At 44.7% G+C, this 15,801-nt stretch overlaps 1 protein-coding gene and 1 long non-coding RNA gene across 3 annotated transcripts in view; one reads left to right on the top strand and one right to left on the bottom strand.

The window, feature by feature from the left end:
- Nucleotides 1-3,777, top strand: part of LOC135391247 (rho GTPase-activating protein 100F-like) — a 50,575-nt gene extending 46,798 nt beyond the window's left edge. For both annotated transcript variants that reach the window (XM_064621418.1, XM_064621417.1), the window contains one exon: nucleotides 507-3,777. In XM_064621418.1, the coding sequence (XP_064477488.1) occupies nucleotides 507-706 (200 nt within the window). In that variant the 3' untranslated portion in view covers nucleotides 707-3,777. The remainder of the gene's footprint in view (nucleotides 1-506) is intronic.
- A 7,984-nt stretch (nucleotides 3,778-11,761) lies between these two features.
- On the bottom strand, nucleotides 11,762-15,767 carry LOC135391246 (uncharacterized). Its single transcript, XR_010421896.1, has 3 exons — nucleotides 15,701-15,767; nucleotides 13,977-14,155; nucleotides 11,762-13,904 (listed from the first exon to the last, which is right to left on the bottom strand). It is a non-coding gene; the product is annotated as an uncharacterized LOC135391246 (long non-coding RNA).
- Nucleotides 15,768-15,801: the final 34 nt, after the last annotated feature.

The following is a 15,801-nucleotide window of genomic DNA, read 5'->3' as shown; positions in this document are numbered from 1 at the left end:
ACGTCATACTTGTCGCTATGACGACATACAATTAGAAATTCATGTCACGAATCACATAGAGAAACAGTATCAGAGGGGACTCTGAAGATTCATTTATACCCTAGTCAGACGGCAAACTTAAGGCCGTTAGCGGAACTGCCATTACTTCACCTGTAGCCCAACCATCATTTCGAATGACATCGTTCTCTGCCCTGATTTGTTGAAAACAGTAGGCGTAGGCCTTTCTGTTCTTTGCAATTATGAACTGCATAATTGTCACAAAAACGGTGTACGCCTCCCATTTTCAACAAATTAGGGCAGAGAACGATATATGTCATTCGAAATTATGGTTGGACCACAGGTGAAGTAACGGCAGTTCCGCTAACGGCCTTAAGTTTGTCGTCTGACTAGGGTGTCAGTCCGCAGTGGCACTTTAACGAGTGTTAAATGTCTCCGTGACGCTGCGTAAAGGCAGGACCCAAAATAAAGCGCTCCTGTCCTCGCTGCTTTATCCTTTCCCGTTGCAGGAGGCAACAATCCAGAGCCGGCGCCGGTGTCACTCGGAGTTACTCCTACGGTCACGAGCGTGGCGAACACAGGCGCAGTCACGACCGACAAACTTCCCACAGTTTCCACGGGGCCAGCGGGAGACTCTGCTAGCGACACCAAGCCCTGGAGTCCCTCAGTCGGCGCTGCACAGAGATCACTGCCAGAATCTGCCTGTTGACCTTGTGCCATAGACCACAATAATGTCCCCTCCCTGCCCTTCCTTCCTACAACCCTTCCACCGATGCAAAAGAGAAACTGCTGCGAAATGAACAACGTCAAAATTCACCGCAAGAAACTTGACACAGTATTCGGTGATGAAAGCATATGGTTGCCGCTGATGGAACTGTAATCTTAAAAGGCAGAATTAAGCTCCGTTGTGAGTGGAAACAGCGAACACTGTTGAAACAGAAGCAGAACTTCACCACATAACACACTTCTAGCCAACCATCATCCCGAATGACATCGCTCTCTCTCCTGGATTCGTTGAGCATCGAAGGCACACGTCTTTTTGTGACACCTACACTCTTAAAACAAAGTTTCACCACATAGCACGCTGAAGGCCAACCATTGTACAGGGTGATACCTCTGTCACTTTAGATCTGTGGAAAGCGCTGGGCGTACGCCTTTTTGTGACAATTAACATTTCCACATAAGTGTCACAAAAAGGCGTACGCCTCCCGTTTTCAACAAATCAGGGGAGAGAACGATGTCACTCGGGATGATCGTCGGCTAGGAGCGTTCTATGTGGTGAAGTCCATTTTTAAGAGCGTATGTCGTTACGTTAATTGTCACAAACAGGCGTACGGCCCGGTCTTTCCTCAAATCAGAAGGTCACCACGCTTACGGCCAACCTATGCACGAGCGATGCCGCTACCGCACATAATTTGTGGAAGGCGCTGGGAGCACGCCTTTTTGTGACAATTAACATAACCACATAAGTGTGACAAAAGGCGCACCCCGCGAGCTTCCCACGAATCGGGGAATCTTAACGGCCTCATTCTATGCATTAGTTGGCCTTCAGATTTGAGGAAAGACCGGGGCATACGCCTTCCTGTGACAATTAACATTACGTCCATAGGTGCCACAAAAAGGCGTACCTCTCGTTTTCAGTAAATCAAGAAGGAGGACGATATCGTACCGCATGGCGGTTGGCTTTGGGTGCGTTACGCGATGAAGCCCAGTGTTTAGAGTGTTAACGGTATCCAATTTTTGCCGAGGGTAAACTGTAATCGGTAACTGTACGGAAATTAAGCCAACGGGCCGACTCCAGTAAGGAGTTCTGAGGGGTCATATGATCGGTCAGTTGTTGCGTTCATTTGTGCGGAAATATTATGGGTATACTTGAAAAGTTACAAAGCGGATGCAGTTATCAGTATACGAGCGTGCAGTTATGCTGTCCTATCCGTTAAGATAAGGCAGCGAAAAAAGCGAGCCTGCATCCTCTCATCTGCCGTCACTGACGACATTGAATGATTGTGAAATCATTTTGCCACTTTAAAAGAGATAGATTATATGAAATATAAGCCGTTCAGTGGCGGGCAAAGGGGGCTTTTTTTTTCTTTCTGAATTCCATGTAAAGGATAGTGTTATCCTTTAAATATTCCTCTACGTAACAATCACTAATACAAAATGGCATGCCTTCTGCCGTTACCAAAGTTTCATAGCGCCAAGTAACGTAGACATTGAACTGCAGCGCCCGCACTCTAAAAAAAAAAAAGAAATTCACCGCATAACACGAATCTAGCCAACCATAATCCCGAGTGACATCGTTCTCTTCGGCGTACGCCTTTTTGTGACTGGTTACGTTAATTGTCGCAAAAGGTGTATGCCCCGGGCTTTCCACAACTCAGGAGCGATAGCGGTATCATTCTATGGCAGTGGTTTGCCTTCATTGCGTTATTACGGTGAAGCTCTGTTTTTAGATTATATCTTTATTTCTAACGATTAGGGACTGAACATTCCTTCTCTATGAATCTTATCTGTGATACTGCCCGCCACTGTACACTGGGGCAAAGCGCAGCCATATATAATATCGGAAATGACGTCACATTTTCCCCTCACCGCTGGTCTCCAAACATCAGACGTATGCCTCTCCCGGCGACTTACCTGTTTTTTTTTCTTCCTTTCATCATTCCATCTACCTGGTTTTCTTCCTACCTGTTCAGGAGCTATTCACATTTCCCAGACAATGCAGTTTTCGTCATACAAATATATATATTATATAAATATATATAAATATAAATGGAGCCTGCAAGAGCAGAATAATCGTGACATTGCTGAAGGGATCATGACTCTGATGGTGCTGTTTGTAGAGTATTAACTGGTCAAGAAGCCTTGTCTCAAATTGGAAGTAACATGGTCAATGCAGCGTTATATGCGAGTTCGTTATACACCGCTGTCGTTCTATCCGTAACTGAAGTTCGAACGCAAAAATTAAAACTGCGCTTTGAAGGGTCCGTGGGGATTTATTGTTTTCTTGTGCGATATCTCTCCACTGTCCCTTAAGAATTTATTCAACAATATGCCACTGCCTTTAGCAATAAAATAATTAGCGAGCACGAGAAATGGAAGATCGTCAAATTTAGTGTCATGATCTCTTACAAGATAAAGTAAAAAATAAAAGCCTTTCACGCTGTGGTTAGCTTAAAAAAAATATCATAGTGAGGCGCGTTTGCCACATGAAGGTTGTCAGTCACAGATGCCTGGTGTAAGCTTTTACACAAGGAAGCCCCTTTTTTGTTTAAGAGGTTGAGAGAAACCTCTTGAACGCGCCCCGTGCTTTGTATTCCTGTAGAGGCTCGGGCCTTGTTGTTACTGTGCTTGCTGCTAGGTGGGAGAAGATTACATATTACAAGAACACAGCGTCGTTTGTTTTCATTTTCTCGTTACGAAACACGACAGAGAACGTAGATTGCACATTCCCCTCTACTTGTAGCTCAATGTGATCCGTTGACTCTATCTCGATAATGACAAATGTTTTATCGATCATTTTGATACGCTTAGCTCGTGACCTCCCATTATTTGGGGGTCGTTCATTTTTAAAGTGGTAAAGTTATTTTATAATCAAAGTGTGTATGTGTGTGTATATGCGCATACACGAAATGCCTGTACGTACTCGGATCTATACAGTGGACATTCCATATTTAAAGGACAACTTGGGAGACCCGGTCATCTTAACACAATCCTCCTCATAGCGTGGAGTGTATACCTGTTTGACTGACTGCATGAAATAAAATGTTGGAAACTGTCGTATGACATGATGGCCCGCTGGAAGAATATTGACTGTGCGAACCAGTAATCATAATGAATTGTCAGTGCGCAAATTTTCCCAACAGTCGCGCGATACGTCGTCTGCTCCGAATCCTACCTGTGACGTCACGACTTCATGTCCACAATGCGGCGCCGCTGGCCCCGGCAGCGCACAGCAGCGCTTCCTAGATACAGAAGGTTTGCTCATTGCCTCCTCTCCCTCTTTCGATTAAGAGTCAGAATTCGTCTGCTACTGCGATACACCGTTCTGCGAATTCAAGAACCCGCAAATGATGGCAGCTCACCTAGAACCTGCAGAACTAAATATTTAGACAAAAAGTGCACGACGCTTTCCAGAAAATCAGTTTTGAGAGAGATTGAGACCTTTTTGCTCTTTCTTTCCAAGTTTTCCCATTTAGTACGCGAGGACGTTCAATCACAACTCGCAGACGACGGTGGTTCGTCTTCATGGCCACGACCGCTGAAAGCACGTTCGTGATTGGCTATGACCGTTGAAAACACGATCCTAATTGGTTGACTCTTAGTTGTTACGTCACGTCGACGAGTAAGCAGTATTTCTGTATCCTGGTGGTGTTGGCTAAGCCTAATCGCAGGCGGGACGTGACTTAACAACTAAGAGTCCGCCAATCACGACGTTGCTTTCAGCGGCCGTAGCTCTGGAAACGAGCCGCCATCAGTCGCACGGGCAGCCAGTGGTAGTCACAGAAAGCCTGTATTTGAAAATCGTCTGCGGCGATTGGCTGACATCTTGACTGGCTGCTGCGATTGACGAACTTCGTGGTTAGCGTGCTGGCCATGTCACGTCGAGACTGGGAGGTACCCGGGTTCGAATCCCGGTGCCGGCTGTGCTGTCTGGGGTTTTTCCTGGGTTTTCCTCAGACGCTTTCAGACATATGTCGGCACAGTTCCCCTAGAAGTCGGCCCGGGGCGTCAGTCGTGACGTTGCCCACATACGTGAGACCGACAACGGCAAGCCCTTTCACCACCACCACCACCACCACCACGAACTTCGTGCGAAGGAGTGAGAGGAGGAATTAAGCAGACTTCTGCATCTAGATGGGGTCGCCTCGGCTCGTCTCCATAGCTATGGCCGCGCTGAAAGCACGGTCAACTTTTAATTGTTACGTCACGTCGCTCAAGCGTTCAGGCTTTGTTTCTAGGTCACAGTGCTCTGGCTGTGTTGCCTCGGCCCTCTGCAATGATCACCGCCTATCACCGGTCAAAGCTGATAAACTTTTCCTACAAGGTAGGCCCTACGGGAGACCACGTACGCTACTTCTCACACGAAAAAAAAAAAAAAAAAAAAAGGGAAACCGCGTCCAAAATTTTGGCCTTTGACTTTCATCAAATTGATAGTTCATCATCCCAAGGATACATTTGTTGACGCTGACGGGGACTGTGTGGGAAAGTAGCATTTTAGTTCATTCCTTCTTCCGGGTACTAGTACTGCCACTTGCAGGAAGTACAAAAAGCTTCTCTCATGTTTTCTCGACCTAGCCCGAAAGAAGGTGGCCGAGGCGGATGAACTACTGTTACATTTCAACGTATCCCCTCTCCCATCATCAACCCTTACCAGACGATGTTCCAGTGCTTGGACCGTCCGTGGGGAAAATATCGGAAGCCTGACACGGTAGAATTTAGAATATTTCTTACCATTGGACTTTTGTTTCTGTCTGAAATCGTTTCTGCAACAGTGCTTCGTATGGCACCGGGACAGGGGCGGATCCAGGGGGGGGGGGGGGCTGCCCCCCCCGAGACATACCTCTACCCCCGCAGATTCCGGCAGATTTTCCTGCCGCACGCTCCGTTTTCCGCACACGCCGCACGGTGGCGTTCCTCTACAGCTTGCTAAGCTTCGCAACATGTAGATAATAAATAAAGTTCTGGTGTGAAATGAAAGCGCAGCAGCTCGCCGTCTTACATGGCGACCCCCCCCCCCCCCGTCTTCTCTCTCTTTTTTTAGTGCCCTCCCCCCCGAGCGAGGATCTTCCCTGGATCCGCCCCTGCACCGGGATTGCATGTTTTGACTCTAGTATTAATTTTTGTGGCACTGGGCTAACAGATTGGTACGCTGGGCATTCCCACTATTTTTTCCAGGGGGGTAGAATGATGTGACACTTGAAACCCCTGATATGCAGGGGATCTGGCGGGTAGTTGTATGACGACATACCTGTGTGAAAAAGGGGCAATTTCCTTGGTACCTGGGTGACCTTGCTACTCCAATGAGGGGGAGGGGAGGGGGGGGTACGCCCGTGATTTGCCATTTGGGTTTCATGTGGCACACAGACTAAAGGTGTGTCGATGGGATTAAAATGAGCGGGAAATCCTGCAGGTCAGAGTTCGAATGGCACCAAATAGCACTATACCTAAATGCAGAACAGCCGGCTCCAGTGCACACTCTACTTCCTTGCCTTCGCAACTGGCCAGACACAGGGCATAGAGTTACACAGGGTTTAAATTGCTTATATTTCGGTGGGCAAAATTCTACAGACCGACCACTGTGGACTGTGGCGTCCTGGCAACCATGAACAGCGCAGATTGGAAGATTCGGAAGATTGGAGATCGCGTCATGGCTGGATAGCGGTCAATACGAAAGTCGCCTGCTAACCATGAGCAGCAGCGCAGCATCGTATACAAGACGCTAGATCCTGAGGGGTATCATTGCCGCGTCACTCACTCTTCCAGGTGCTTCCGCGCAAAAATGTAGCTCCTACTTCTCATTGGCTGCTGCGTGGGACGCCTTGCATTCTAGTTGCCTCCGCGGGAAAAATGAAACCATTATTTCAATTTCATCTATTTTTGTTGTACTGTTTATTAATAGGCCTGTTCTTTCACACGAATGTTGCACGGACGATCTTTTTCGCGTTGTTGAAATGCTGGGAACTTTTTGCCTGCTTTGTAGTGTGTTGGGTTTGTGTGTTGAAGGTTGAAGCGGTTGAAGCCGTCATGGCTTAGAAGCCCGCTCATATTCGAAACGTTGAAAGTGTATCTGAAGCATGCGAAGCACTTTGTAATTTGTCAGTTTGCACTGCGTATCACCGCTATGTTTATCATGGGTCATCATGAGGCACCTCACGCCAGTGATGTGGATTTGATGGAACAAATCGGATTCAAGTCAAGTCTTTATTTTCGAGAACCAAATGAAGTCATTATGTATCCAGAATTATAGCTTTTTTATTCTGTATTTATTTATTTCTGCTACGCAACAACGTCTTACGACATTACTGTGGCGGGGATACATACAAATAAAAGTAAGCAATAAGTACAGCATACAAAAAGAAAAATTAAAAAGCACACATTTATAAGACAACAGGTACTCAGGTCCCGAAAACATAAGCTCTATACATCCATGATAGGCAAGCCTGAGCGATGGGCAAGACACGTAAACAAACACAAACACGAAACGTGTTTACGTGTCTTGCCCATCGCTCAGGCTTGCCTATCATGGAATTTATCCAGCAGCTAGCCTGCATTTACGCCATTCTGTCAATAAGCTCTATACATCCGTTAGGCTTAATTTTCCTCTAATGATCAATCTCGATATGTACGATGGAGGTTCCTTTGAATTTTATCATGAATAATATTATCTGAAAATTGCAAACGTAACTGTTGTCTCCTTGTCGACAAACTATCTCAACCTAATCTTGACTTTATCTCGCTTATATTAACGTCCATGCAACTCATCTGGCCGCAATATTCTGAACCCTCTCCTGAATTAAAAGCATTTCGTGCGGATCCCATACTGATAATGTACAGGCACGCAACGCTTCGGAACCGGTTCTGCAGTAAAAAGTTAAAGGTATCAAGAATATATATGAGGAATACTTCAGTACTCCAGATTTCGAAGAATACAAGTTGACAAGGGTGTGGAAACAGTCCGGGTGCAATATGTCACGAGGAGGTTTTACAATTTCGCTGCAATACCACACTACTATATTGAAAACAATGATTATGTATGAGCAAATTAATATAGTGCAAGAGAACTGATGTACTTTATAAAATTTTTTTAGTTCGTATTTGAGTCTTGTATCGTCCTCGTCGTCTTCTGTGTTCTTCAAACTCAAGGAAATGTTACATCTTTCAATAGCCTTGTGTCCAGCTAGACACAATTGCCGAAAATCTGCCGGAGATCGGTATTTGGTTGGCACAAGTCGCTGCAACTTGGGCTGACGTCGTCATAATGTCACCTGCGAAGGCAGTTCGAAAACTGCGTTGGGCTCAAAGCAGTGGCCTAGCCCAAAAATATTTATGGAGGAGTTCTATGGGGACTTTACATGGGTGAGGAGGATTTCATTATCATCTCCCTCTTCCAAATGCATGAACCAAACTTACAATTTGGGGGGGGGGGGAGTTAAACCCCCAAACCCCGGCATATAAATGCGGGCCAATATTGGCCCAGCGTTGAGAGGAGACTCCAAAACAGCAGCTACACCGAAACCGAAACAACAACCGAAACCGAAACGACCGAAACAACAAAGCAACGATGCTAGTCTATGTAGTTCAATTCGATGTATACAAGTCCATTTCTACATTTTTTTCTTCAGCTTGCAAAATTATTTTCAGACAAGGTGAAAACCAGCTTCATACATTGAGCCATAGTGACACGGACAGCATTACTTAAACGAGTAGGAATTTCGGCATTCCTTTGGTAGGCGTTGCCATTCTGCACGTCGGCTTCACCTAACACTTCCGTGTACTGCGGTCAAGCCCACTTCAAGGAACGCCCGACGTTGCTTAACTTTACGTTTTCCGCTAAATTTAGCGAAACTTTTCAATTCGAATTTGGAGGGGCAAGAAAAGCTGCCATTGCCCCATTAATCTAACCTAACTTCTCTCAAAACTAACCAAGTTTATGACGTCTTACGTTAGTTTATTGACGTTAGGTTAGATTGATATGGCAATGCCAGCTTGCCTCTTCACCTCATTATCAAAACGAATTTGGAGGGGCAAGGGAAGCTGCCATGGCCCAGTTAATCTAACCTAACTTATCATTAAACTAACCAAGCTGATGAGGTCTTTCCTACTCGTTTGTAATGTGTATAACCTTTGACAATAACAGCTGTCGAGCAGGTTGGTACGTATACATATCTGTTCCAATATCGGCAAAACGATGGTAAGACAGGCCACACACGACCAGCAGCAGCACTTTCAACCTTTGGATTTTATTTTTGCAATATATACACACCTGCCAGATACAGTTGTAGGGCACACTGGTGTTATAGAATAGAATATCGCGTAGAAGGGTGCAGAAGATGCATGGGATACCTCATAACCATGGTTGGTTGAGAATCTTATTAGATTTGGACCATACTTGGCCCATCATTGCTGGTGCCTCATGGGACGCTATCTAGCCATCTAATGCCCGACTAGAAACCAAGCTTGGTTCTACAATGGCCCCAACGGCAATGCATGCTGGTCCCCGTGTTTGTTAGGACGGTCTGTCACATACTGGCCCAAAGTTGGCGGTATTCAGTTGGCCCGAGTAAGGCCAATGTCAATCAAAGCTTGGGCCGAACCTTCTTTTTCGCAAGCTCGGCCCAACTAGGCCGAACAACGTTTAGGTATAGGAATGTCGTTTTTCTCCATGGGAAGCACATTGCTCTGCACATTCTTCGTCCCGCTCTGGTTCATAAATTTGGTGCCCCGTGTGTTTCTTTTCTTTCATTTTTGTTTTCTTTTAAATACAGACAGGCAAGCTTTGTGCTGATGGCATGTATATAGTTTCCCTTCAGTTGAAAATTGAACCCCTGTATGCAAGAAGGAGGGGATAAGTCGAAAAATCCCAAACCGAGAAAACTTTAAGTGGGTAGTATTTGGTAAAGTGATTGCAGCCGGGTTACCTCGACAAATGCAATGGAAAATGTGTAACATATATGTTTGTGTTTTTTGGGTCTGTGACTTAGCAAAAATTGTCCGTGAGCATGATATATTATTTTTTAATGTAACACCGCATGCACACAGAGTTATCGCGCAAATACAAGCAGCTTTCACAAGTCGTACTTGGATTGCTGAAGAACTAGGTAGGGTGAAGCAGGGGCGGATTTAGGGGGGTCCGGATGTCCTGAACCCCCCCCCCTCAATTCCAGACTTGAACATAGGCTTCAATGGACCAATCCCAGCATGCACCTGGCACTTGTCCATAGCGGACCCCCCAACCCCCGGGAAAATTCTTGATCCGCACTTGGGGTGAAGTCACCTGTGCGTTGCAGAGCAGCATGGGTCGAGCGTATCGCGCTGCTAAATGAGCACAATCTTGAAAATAATATCGTAGGTGACCAGCATAATATGACTTATTAGCTTAGTGCTCACGTTTTTTTTTCTTTCTTTTTTTTTTTCGATTACAACGCTCAGTATCACTGCCGACACAGTCGTGTTAGTTAGGAAGAACGTGTTTTTCGAGTGGAAGCCGCAGTTCAATTTAAGCTATCATTTGTATGCGTGTGTAGAAAAGGGGCAAGATCTGACTGCCCATCCCATTGACACACATACATTTCTCGTTTCTTACCCTCCTGTAACAGATCAATAAATTGCAATACGGTCCTAAATTTTCTATGGCAGGTACATGCTGGTATGTGGATGTCATTGCAGCAAAAATACACGAAAGGAGATTGCATTACATGCATGGATTGCTTACTGCATACAGAGGTTCAGTTACTTTATATATGGTTATCTCTAAATTAAAAACCGGAGACTGGGGGACAAAAAACGACAAACACAGAAAGCTTGTCTGTGTTATGGATCTACACCACCAGCTCGCTTGCTACCTCTATCCTCTCGGTACTGTGTATATATTTTTGTCATTTTCTTTGAGGACTGTGTTGCACGATTTGCCCTAAACATACCCGATCATCGTGATCATTTTGTGACCTTAGTATCAATAAAGAAGTATTCTTGATCGAAGACAATTTGGCGCCTTCTCTTATGTTTTTGTCATTTTTATCTGCCTCTCTTCCTTTCTACTTAATCTGCATATCAACATACTTTGGTTATGCACACTTCACTTTTTGTAACCAGTTGGAAGAAGAAGTGGTCACGAGATAAGGGTATTTCGAGGCTGTCGGGATCCGGGGCTCAAGAGCAGTGGCAATCATATAAGGCCGATAATCATGAGACCGAACTATCAGAAAACTGGAAAGTCGGAAGACAGAACTATCGAAAAACCGAACAAAAAGGAGCCCTAAGATATGAAAAGCATTAAAATTACAATTAATACATTAAGTATACTTTCACTAAGTCGGTGTTACATGGGAATTGCTGTAGCAAATGAATCATAAAAAAAAAAAAGAAAGGACAGAAATCACGGGACCCGCGGTGCTGGATATACGTATATAAACTCAACAAACTGCAAACTAAATTTTGAACATCTCTCAAAGAAATTCTAGAAAAATCTTGGGGGCGACACGATTCACATTTACCATTGCACTTGTGTCTGTTTTCCCAAGGTGGTGGTTCCTCGGAAAAACCCGTTCATGCCTTTGGAAGACCTTTTTGGGGGGTAGCAGAATTCGCTTGCGCGAATTCAATCTCCTCTTGTTGTTTTACCAACCAACCAATCTGCTTTGTACATGAGCTATGGTGCTTCTGCGCAGATATAGGACATCCTTGTTGTTTAGTTTCGAAAGCGATTGCCCTATCTACAGGGATCTCAAACACGCGGCCTCTTGGCCGCCACAGAGAACGAAGCTACCCTCTCGAAAAATTTAAAGACGAATTAGGAGAACAGATTTTCAGGTATTGTTTTCAGCCTGGCCCGCCGTACTGCTGCTGCGCTGTCCATGTTAGGTAGAATACACTGCATGCGAGCAGTTCTCGAGCAGTTCGAGCATGCTCTCGAACCTCACAAAATTACGGAGACGGCAACCTGGTATTCGCGTGCGGTATGGTACACTAGCACACCGTAGCTAATGCGAGGATTGAGTCGATCTGCTGTCCATCCACCAGCAAACTGTCAGTTCGAAAGAGAGGTAGTCGAAGTGGCTTAAATAAGTGGTTCTTCCAGTTGTACTACAGAAGATTCTATTTTTCTGATGGATAAGGAACTTGAATTTTTATTCAAATCATAGGAATTTTTTTCACTTGTGTCACCCCTTATCACTACGGTGGTTTTGTTAGCACATGCCTAGAAATGTCATTTTGAGGGTCTTGTCTGACATACTTGTACGGACTTCTTCACTACGGAGCTACGGCAGACAAGGACAGCAGGAAAAGATCACCACTAGGTGTAAAGTTCCTTTTTAATCAGGTCGTCTCAAAACCCCCAATCCCAACGTTCAACCTTCCTTTTCTGTTCTTCCAGAAATAAACGAGTTGATTGTGGAGTGGTGTGTTGTCCTTGTCTGCCGTAGCTCCATAGTCTAAGATGTCATACCAACCAGCCCACTCTACATTGTTAATCAGTTTTATACTTGTAAAGTGCTGGACAAAAGCTTATGGAACGTACTATGGCGCACTCCTCCCTCCGAGTGACAAGCTGGCAGCGAATGGTATTGTACGGACTTGCATACAGGTGACTGGGCTACCTATATGCACATGTCTAAGTCTGTATGGTCCCATTCACTGTCACTCTAAGGAAGCAATGCGCCGGAACGTGCTCTCTAACATTTGTCTAGCACTGTACTCGTTGTTTTGACATGGTGGGATACCAATGCACCTGCGCACATGACTGCGTCGGGTTTCCTATCATTATAGTTTAGTTGTAAGCAGCTCTGTCTCTCCATTGTCCAGTCTGTATGCTCTTATTCCCTTTTGCAGTTATGTACCAACTGGCCCAAATTTCTGCACTTCTCATTAAACACAACATAGCAAACCTGAAGCCATAACCCACCGTGAATATGCCAGCTAGCTCTTTCTCTTTGATTTTCCATACTTATTTTTGCAACTGTGAGCTAAGGCAGCAATACAGTAAGTAAATAGATAATTTGGAGTGATCCTGAACATTCTCCTAAACCTTTGTGAAGGTCGAATAGTTTTTCATACTTTCAGCACTCTATTTGAAAGGCCGCCCATTTATTGGCGTTAGCCTAGTAAGCCCATTAATTTTTTGTGTTATCCACTATCCGACTCCACAATAACTATGTCGGTCCTGTTTTTGTGTACAATGTTATGTATGATATACCAAAGTTTTATGGTAACTACAGTCGTTTCTTTTCCTTGTGGCCCTCCATGATGTGGTTTAAAGTCAATGTGCCCTGTGGCGCCAATGGCGTTCTTCGGACCCAAATATACTGTCTCGTAAAGTTTTGTCCTCAGTGCCACGGGGGTTCAATGATATAGACTGGCATACAATTATGTCAAGTACACCCAAAGACCTTTTTTCAAATTCTCGTATTATTGGCCTACGGAGAGAAAGGGGATAAATGGAGGCATCCAGTACAGTCTCCACGTTACTTTTGTAGAGAAACAGTGATAGCGTTTGTAAAAGACATCGAACAGACATAGTACAGGTCTCTCGCAACAGCCTCGACATTTTCTGCTTCATATTTTATGTGCAAATGAATAACCGGAGTTATAGTCGGTTCCACATAATGTTCACCTTAGCAATATGTTCTGTGATGCATACTTTGACTATCCAAAAAGTGGCAGAACATGACTCCTTCAACTCTAAATATTACTGTCATCAAAAATATAGTGCTTAACGAAATGTATGGCATTTGCAACTGCAATGATTGCTTTCTATCACCACTGTTGTAGCCATCGTGCTTGAGTTATGGTTAGTTCAGTGATCTTCTATCACCATCAGGGTTTGTTCTATCAGCAGAACGCTAGCCATTGTGGCAGACATATGGTGGCCCTGACAAGGGCCGTTTGTTTACTTCGTCCAGGTCTGCTGTTTCTTCTGCCGTGCACCATGAAGCTACTGAAGAATTCCTTAGCATATCCACAGTCCATCTTCTAGTGTCCATAGTTCCCTATGGGAGCACGCTGTTGACATAAGACAATCCGTGGGGTGGGGCATCGTCACGCAGCTGGTGCCTGGGGGATGCCCTGGACAGCATTCAGGCATGAATGCAAAAGGCCAATGCAATAATCCCGTGGGAGTGGCGCACTTAATTACAGTATGCCACCAGAGGCCTTCTGCTGGGTCAGCTCTGTTTGAAGACCTTGAACTGAAAGTAAAACATAATTGTGAGTAGTGTGAAATTACTGAGAAGTATAAGTAAACAGTGTCAGTTACAAACCTGTCAGCTCAGTACGAGAACAATTGTGTGCCTGCTTTGGTTGGCCTAGTGAGGACTAGCATAAGCAGGGGTATGCAAATTCTCCAATAGAATCCCAATACTTCTTTTCCTATCCCATACCCAATTCATGTATGGCATCTGACAGTCCTGGCCTTTCTGGTCAGCTACAGGGGTTCCACCTGGAAACAACAGGGTGAAATGTATTTAGGCAACAAAAAGCTTCAAGTTTGCAGCTTTTAAATGCTGGTTAGCATTTCACTCTCCGTAATCATCATTTGCAAGCCTTAAATTTTGGCAGTGTCATTTATAAAATCCTCTACAATTTTTGAAAAGAAAATGATCGGATCACCCACTGTGGCATTTCTAAGCTATCAAAGGCCATATGAGGACAGGAAAACGTTGTTTGGTTGTTCAAATCAGGTCGGAGCTTAAAACCTGAGCGGTATCACTCGACACCGCTGCTTGATTGCGGATTTCTCAGCCTTAAATTCTGACTGTATCACATGTTACATCACTCACTGTGGCTTTTATAAGCCATCGAAGGCTATATGAGGACAGGAAAGCTGTGTTCTGTTGTTGATACTGTATCAGAGCTTAAAACCTGAGGGGTATCATTCGTAACTGCTGCTTGACCGCAGGGTTTCGAGGCCCAAAATTCTAACTGTATCACATGCTGAATCATTCACCGAGGCTTGTATAAGCTATCAAAAGCTGCACAAGAACAGGAAAACGTCGTTCGGTTGTTGTAATTTGGTCGGCGTTTAAAACCTGAGGGGTATCATTCGTAACTGCTGCTTCACTGCAGGGTTTTGAGCGCTAAATTCTAAGTGTATCACACGTTAAATCACTCACTGAGGCTTTCATAAGCTATCGAAAGCTGCACGAGAACTGGAAAACGTCGTTCGGTTGTTGCAACTTGATCGGAGCTTAAAACCTGAGGGGTATCATTCGTAACTGCTGCTTGACTGCAGGGTTTTGAGCGCTAAATTCTAACTGTATCACACGTTAAATCACTCACTGAGGCTTGTATAAGCTATCGAAGCTGCACGAGAACTGGAAAACGTCGTTCGGTTGTTGCAACTTGATCGGAGCTTAAAACCTGAGGGGTATCATTCGTAACTGCTGCTTGACTGCAGGGTTTTGAGCGCTAAATTCTAACTGTATCACACGTTAAATCACTCACTGAGGCTTGTATAAGCTATCGAAAGCTGCACGAGAACTGGAAAACGTCGTTCGGTTGTTGCAACTTGATCGGAGCTTAAAACCTGAGGGGTATCATTCGTAACTGCTGCTTGACTGCAGGGTTTTGAGCGCTAAATTCTAACTGTATCACACGTTAAATCACTCACTGAGGCTTGTATAAGCTATCGAAACTTGCACGAGAACAGGAAAACGTCGTTCGGCTGTTGTAATTTGGTCGGCGCTTAAAACCTGAGGGGTATCATTCGTAACTGCTGCTTCACTGCAGGCGTTTGAGCCCTAAATGCTAACTGTATCACACGTTAAATCACTCACAGAGGCTATTTATAAGCTATCGAAGACTATATGAGAACAGATATACGTTTTTTGATTGTCCAAATTTGATCGGAGTATCATTCGGCACTGTTGCCTGTAAATCTTCCGAAATTGAACTTATCTAACGGATTTCACCACAGTTGAAACCGGGCGCGAATGTTTCACTAAAAATTCGGGAGCACAAACATCAAGGAACTAAAATTACTTACCTCCATGTGGTAATCAGCATGAAACAAGAAGCACAACACACACACATCCACCTACGACAGCGTGAAACCGACGACTGAGAACAATTGATGTCTTCATGCGC

This window comes from Ornithodoros turicata, chromosome 4, assembly GCF_037126465.1.
Source record: "Ornithodoros turicata isolate Travis chromosome 4, ASM3712646v1, whole genome shotgun sequence".
NCBI lineage: Eukaryota > Metazoa > Arthropoda > Arachnida > Ixodida > Argasidae > Ornithodoros > Ornithodoros turicata.
This window is presented reverse-complemented; position numbering and strand designations above follow the sequence as displayed.